Raw genomic sequence first — 6,000 nt, 5'->3', positions numbered from 1 at the left:
GGGATTGGGGGATACCCTGAGGTTTTCCCCTCCTCCCACCATCTTTCACACTTTGCTGGGAGGGTAGCCCAGAACTCTTCTCCCTACAAACCTCACCCCCCCCCCCCCCTTGGTGCAGCAGAATGGGGGATTGTGTGACCCTCCCCCCCCCCCCCCCTGTGTATGATGCAGGGGGAGCCCCCTCTTTTCTCTGAACCCCCCTTTGTATAGTCAGCCAGGGAGGGATTCCTATGCTGCTCCCCCCTCCTCCTCTATATAAGCGGCTGCCGGCTCCCCCCTCCTCCTCTATATAAGCGGCTGCCGGCTCCCCCCTCCTCCTCTATATAAGCGGCTGCCGGCTCTGCAGTGACAGTTGCTCAGCGGACAGTTCCTGGTGCTGAAGTCAGCGCAGGAGGACGATTGTTCCGCACTCAGAGGAGAAGGAAAAGCCATGATCACCGGAGCCTGCTGGAGGTCTCTCCTCCTTTGCTTCTTCTTCCTGCGGGGATCTGCTCAGAATTTCCCCCAGACCAGGTTCATCTGCACCTCAGTGCCTCTAGACATGGACATGTGCACCTCCTCCATGCAGAACAGTGGTCCCACCGAGGACCTGAAGACCACCATCCTGCAGCTGCGAGAGACAGTCCTTCAGCAGAAGGAAACCATCATCAATCAGAAGGACACCATCAGGGACTTGACAGGCAAACTGGCCAGGTGTGAGGGGCAGACAGTGCTGGAGGTGCCCTCCAATGAGCCCAAGACAGGGGCAGCCCCTGGTTCCAGGAGGAAGGAGACTGGGACCCCCAAAAACACCATGGGAGACCTGTCCAGGACCCCCACAGCTGAGACCCTCACCCAGCTGGGACAGACTCTGCAAAGTCTGAAGACCAGGCTGGAGAACCTGGAGGTAGGGATGGCTCATGGCTTGTATGGTCAGGAGAATGCATGGAAATAGGTATTCAGAAATTGTCAGACTGGTGGGGGGGCTTTCCAGAGACAGGAAGAAAGCAGGCAGAGCTTGTAATGGGGGCTTGCATTCTGCCCCTCTCTGCTGGGACATGGCTGGGTGCAGGACATAATGGGGGTGGTGGGACATGGCTGGGTGCAGGACATAATGGGGGTGGTGGGACATGGCTGGGTGCAGGACATAATGGGGGTGGTGGGACATGGCTGGGTGCAGGACATAATGGGGGTGGTGGGACATGGCTGAGTGCAGGACATAATGGGGGTGGTGGGACATGGCTGGGTGCAGGACATAATGGGGGTGGTGGGACATGGCTGGGTGCAGGACATAATGGGGGTGGTGGGACATGGCTGGGTGCAGGACATAATGGGGGTGGTGGGACATGGCTGGGTGCAGGACATAATGGGGGTGGTGGGACATGGCTGGGTGCAGGACATAATGGGGGTGGTGGGACATGGCTGAGTGCAGGACATAATGGGGGTGGTGGGACATGGCTGGGTGCAGGACATAATGGGGGTGGTGGGACATGGCTGAGTGCAGGACATAATGGGGGTGGTGGGACATGGCTGAGTGCAGGACATAATGGGGGTGGTGGGACATGGCTGGGTGCAGGACATAATGGGGGTGGTGGGACATGGCTGGGTGCAGGACATAATGGGGGTGGTGGGACATGGCTGGGTGCAGGACATAATGGGGGTGGTGGGACATGGCTGGGTGCAGGACATAATGGGGGTGGTGGGACATGGCTGGGTGCAGGACATAATGGGGGTGGTGGGACATGGCTGGGTGCAGGACATAATGGGGGTGGTGGGACATGGCTGAGTGCAGGACATAATGGGGGTGGTGGGACATGGCTGGGTGCAGGACATAATGGGGGTGGTGGGACATGGCTGGGTGCAGGACATAATGGGGGTGGTGGGACATGGCTGGGTGCAGGACATAATGGGGGTGGTGGGACATGGCTGGGTGCAGGACATAATGGGGGTGGTGGGACATGGCTGGGTGCAGGACATAATGGGGGTGGTGGGACATGGCTGAGTGCAGGACATAATGGGGGTGGTGGGACATGGCTGGGTGCAGGACATAATGGGGGTGGTGGGACATGGCTGAGTGCAGGACATAATGGGGGTGGTGGGACATGGCTGAGTGCAGGACATAATGGGGGTGGTGGGACATGGCTGGGTGCAGGACATAATGGGGGTGGTGGGACATGGCTGGGTGCAGGACATAATGGGGGTGGTGGGACATGGCTGGGTGCAGGACATAATGGGGGTGGTGGGACATGGCTGGGTGCAGGACATAATGGGGGTGGTGGGACATGGCTGGGTGCAGGACATAATGGGGGTGGTGGGACATGGCTGGGTGCAGGACATAATGGGGGTGGTGGGACATGGCTGAGTGCAGGACATAATGGGGGTGGTGGGACATGGCTGGGTGCAGGACATAATGGGGGTGGTGGGACATGGCTGGGTGCAGGACATAATGGGGGTGGTGGGACATGGCTGGGTGCAGGACATAATGGGGGTGGTGGGACATGGCTGGGTGCAGGACATAATGGGGGTGGTGGGACATGGCTGGGTGCAGGACATAATGGGGGTGGTGGGACATGGCTGAGTGCAGGACATAATGGGGGTGGTGGGACATGGCTGGGTGCAGGACATAATGGGGGTGGTGGGACATGGCTGAGTGCAGGACATAATGGGGGTGGTGGGACATGGCTGAGTGCAGGACATAATGGGGGTGGTGGGACATGGCTGGGTGCAGGACATAATGGGGGTGGTGGGACATGGCTGGGTGCAGGACATAATGGGGGTGGTGGGACATGGCTGGGTGCAGGACATAATGGGGGTGGTGGGACATGGCTGGGTGCAGGACATAATGGGGGTGGTGGGACATGGCTGGGTGCAGGACATAATGGGGGTGGTGGGACATGGCTGAGTGCAGGACATAATGGGGGTGGTGGGACATGGCTGGGTGCAGGACATAATGGGGGTGGTGGGACATGGCTGAGTGCAGGACATAATGGGGGTGGTGGGACATGGCTGAGTGCAGGACATAATGGGGGTGGTGGGACATGGCTGGGTGCAGGACATAATGGGGGTGGTGGGACATGGCTGGGTGCAGGACATAATGGGGGTGGTGGGACATGGCTGAGTGCAGGACATAATGGGGGTGGTGGGAGTCGTGGGACATGGCTGAGTGCAGGACATGGTGGGGAGGGGGGGAGGGGGGGGGCGGTGGTGCATGGTGAAGTATGAGACGAGCGATGTGGGACATAGAGGGGATCTGAGACATAGCTGGGAGCAGGGTGTGTGTATGAAATGGCTGGGTGTAGGACTTGAAGAGGGTGAAAGGGATGGTGGGTGGCTGTGGGACAGGAAAGGGGTGCAGGAGATGGTGGGTGGCTGTGGGACAGGAAAGGGGTGCAGGAGATGGTGGGTGGCTGTGGGACAGGAAAGGGGTGCAGGAGATGGTGGGTGGCTGTGGGACAGGAAAGGGGTGCAGGAGATGGTGGGTGGCTGTGGGACAGGAAAGGGGTGCAGGAGATGGTGGGTGGCTGTGGGACAGGAAAGGGGTGCAGGAGATGGTGGGTGGCTGTGGGACAGGAAAGGGGTGCAGGAGATGGTGGGTGGCTGTGGGACAGGAAAGGGGTGCAGGAGATGGGGAAGGAGAACTTCATGGCTGGTTGTGGGACATGGTGTGGGACATGAAGAGGGTGCAGGCAGGAGATGGTGGGGTTTGGGATTTGTAGAAATGAAGATTAATGTATGATTCTCTCTTGTTAGGTCATTGTGGTAATTTACTGGTGTAATATTTATTCCCCAAGTGTTTTAAAGGGGCTGAAGCACGGAGTAATTTAAGCAGTGATGATTGTTGAGTCAGAAGAGAGCATGATGGGGAATATAATGTTCCCAGCAGTCCATTCACCTCCTTTTAGCATTACATCTGTTTCTTTAACTGACTGCATTGATAGAAATAATGGTGGTGCCGTCAACCATCTGCCCAGACTTACCAAGACAGACAGGTCTTTTCGATGGCAGGAAAAGTGACATTGGTTGAGCAGCCTTCAGATTGTGGCCATATGCAGCCTAATAAATTGAAGCCATGTCAAAGATTTAAGCCTTGCTTGAGTCTGTTAGGTAGTGAAGGGGAAGAGAATTTTCCTTGGAAAAAGTCTGCATGGCGGAACATCGGCATTTCTCTTTGGCATTAGCACTGCGCCAAGCGTCCTCTAATTCACTCCGGCTGTTTTGGAGTTCCCTTCATGGATAATCTAAGGACGGTGCCCATAGAGAAGAGACGGCTGCTTCCCGAACCCCAATCTAGGGGACTGCAGGGGGATGGGGAAACGGTGACACTTCTGTGAACTCAGCATTCACCAACCTTGGCCGAGGAATTGATCGCCCTGGTTGGGTTTTACCAGTTGAGTTCACAAAATATGTACACCCGGTCAATAACAAACATACATGTTGATGCTTTGGTCCATGCATGTAACTTCTGGTCATTAGGCATGTGGACCATCATCTGATGTCTGTGGGGGATCTGCTCAATGCCTGGCTGCCCTTGAAATAGCAGCCGGAGGCTTTACTTATCCAGAGATGAAGCCTCAACAATCATCCACATGGTTACCTAAGTCAGTAATCTGCTAATGGGTTTAATTGAGAAAGTCGAATGTTTATTAATGTTTGTGACAATCCACTTAACTGACGGCGTGACATGTCCCCCCTCCCCCCCTCCTTCCTTTGCCCCTTTGCAGCAATACAGCAGGGGGAACTCATCTGTCCAAGCCAGCAGTATGAAAGATTTGTTGCAGACCAAAATAGACGACTTGGAGAAGCAAGTCCTGTCCAGAGTCAACAACCTGGAAGAAGGGAAGGTCAACCTGAAGAACGAGACGGAGCTAAGGGGCAAAATAGAGAACGCCCTGACCTCTCTACAGCAGAGGATCACCGACCTGGAAAAAGGTGCGGAGAAAATGCTGAGGGTACAATGTGATTGCAGCCATCTGTCTGTGTATGTTCCCCAACACGGGTCATTGCCTGAGAAGACATACATTGTGCAATCAGTAATCCCTTCCGTATTACATTCCGTGTTCCAGGGATTTGTATTTATAGGATTTTCAGTTCTTACAAATCATCTGCGCTGTGATTCCGGCATCTGCAGCTTCTGTTTAAGAACATAATACACCCCCCCTGCAGAACATAATACACCCCCCCTGCAGAACATAATACACCCCCCCCCCTGCAGAACATAATACAACCCCCCCCTGCAGAACATAATACAACCCCCCCTGCAGAACATAATACACCCCCCCCCTGCAGAACATAATACACCCCCCCTGCAGAACATAATACACCCCCCCCTGCAGAACATAATACACCCCCCCCCTGCAGAACATAATACACCCCCCCCCTGCAGGACATAATACACCCCCCCTGCAGAACATAATACACCCCCCCCTGCAGAACATAATACACCCCCCCCTGCAGAACATAATACACCCCCCCCTGCAGAACATAATACACCCCCCCCCCCTGCAGAACATAATACACCCCCCCCTGCAGAACATAATACACCCCCCCCCTGCAGAACATAATACACCCCCCCCCTGCAGAACATAATACACCCCCCCCCTGCAGGACATAATACACCCCCCCTGCAGAACATAATACACCCCCCCCTGCAGAACATAATACACCCCCCCCTGCAGAACATAATACACCCCCCCCTGCAGAACATAATACACCCCCCCCCCTGCAGAACATAATACACCCCCCCTGCAGAACATAATACACCCCCCCCCCTGCAGAACATAATACAACCCCCCCTGCAGAACATAATACACCCCCCCCTGCAGAACATAATACACCCCCCCCCTGCAGAACATAATACACCCCCCCTGCAGAACATAATACACCCCCCCTGCAGAACATAATACACCCCCCCCCTGCAGAAACATAATACACCCCCCCTGCAGAACATAATACACCCCCCCTGCAGAACATAATACACCCCCCCCCTGCAGAACATAATACACCCCCCCTGCAGAACATAAT

The 6,000-nt window shown here is 55.6% G+C and overlaps 1 protein-coding gene across 1 annotated transcript in view; it reads left to right on the top strand.

The window, feature by feature from the left end:
* Positions 1-333: 333 nt before the first annotated feature.
* Positions 334-6,000, top strand: part of NPTX1 (neuronal pentraxin 1) — a 29,634-nt gene continuing 23,967 nt past the window's right edge. The window contains exons 1-2 of the mRNA XM_082272910.1: positions 334-886; positions 4,701-4,908. Of these exons, the coding sequence (XP_082129036.1) occupies positions 431-886; positions 4,701-4,908 (664 nt within the window). The 5' untranslated portion in view covers positions 334-430. The remainder of the gene's footprint in view (positions 887-4,700; positions 4,909-6,000) is intronic.

The sequence above is a fragment of the Pelophylax lessonae genome (assembly GCF_965119305.1).
Source record: "Pelophylax lessonae genome assembly, chromosome: 11".
NCBI lineage: Eukaryota > Metazoa > Chordata > Amphibia > Anura > Ranidae > Pelophylax > Pelophylax lessonae.
Note: the sequence above shows the minus strand (reverse complement) of the source record. Positions and strands in the feature narration are given on the sequence as shown.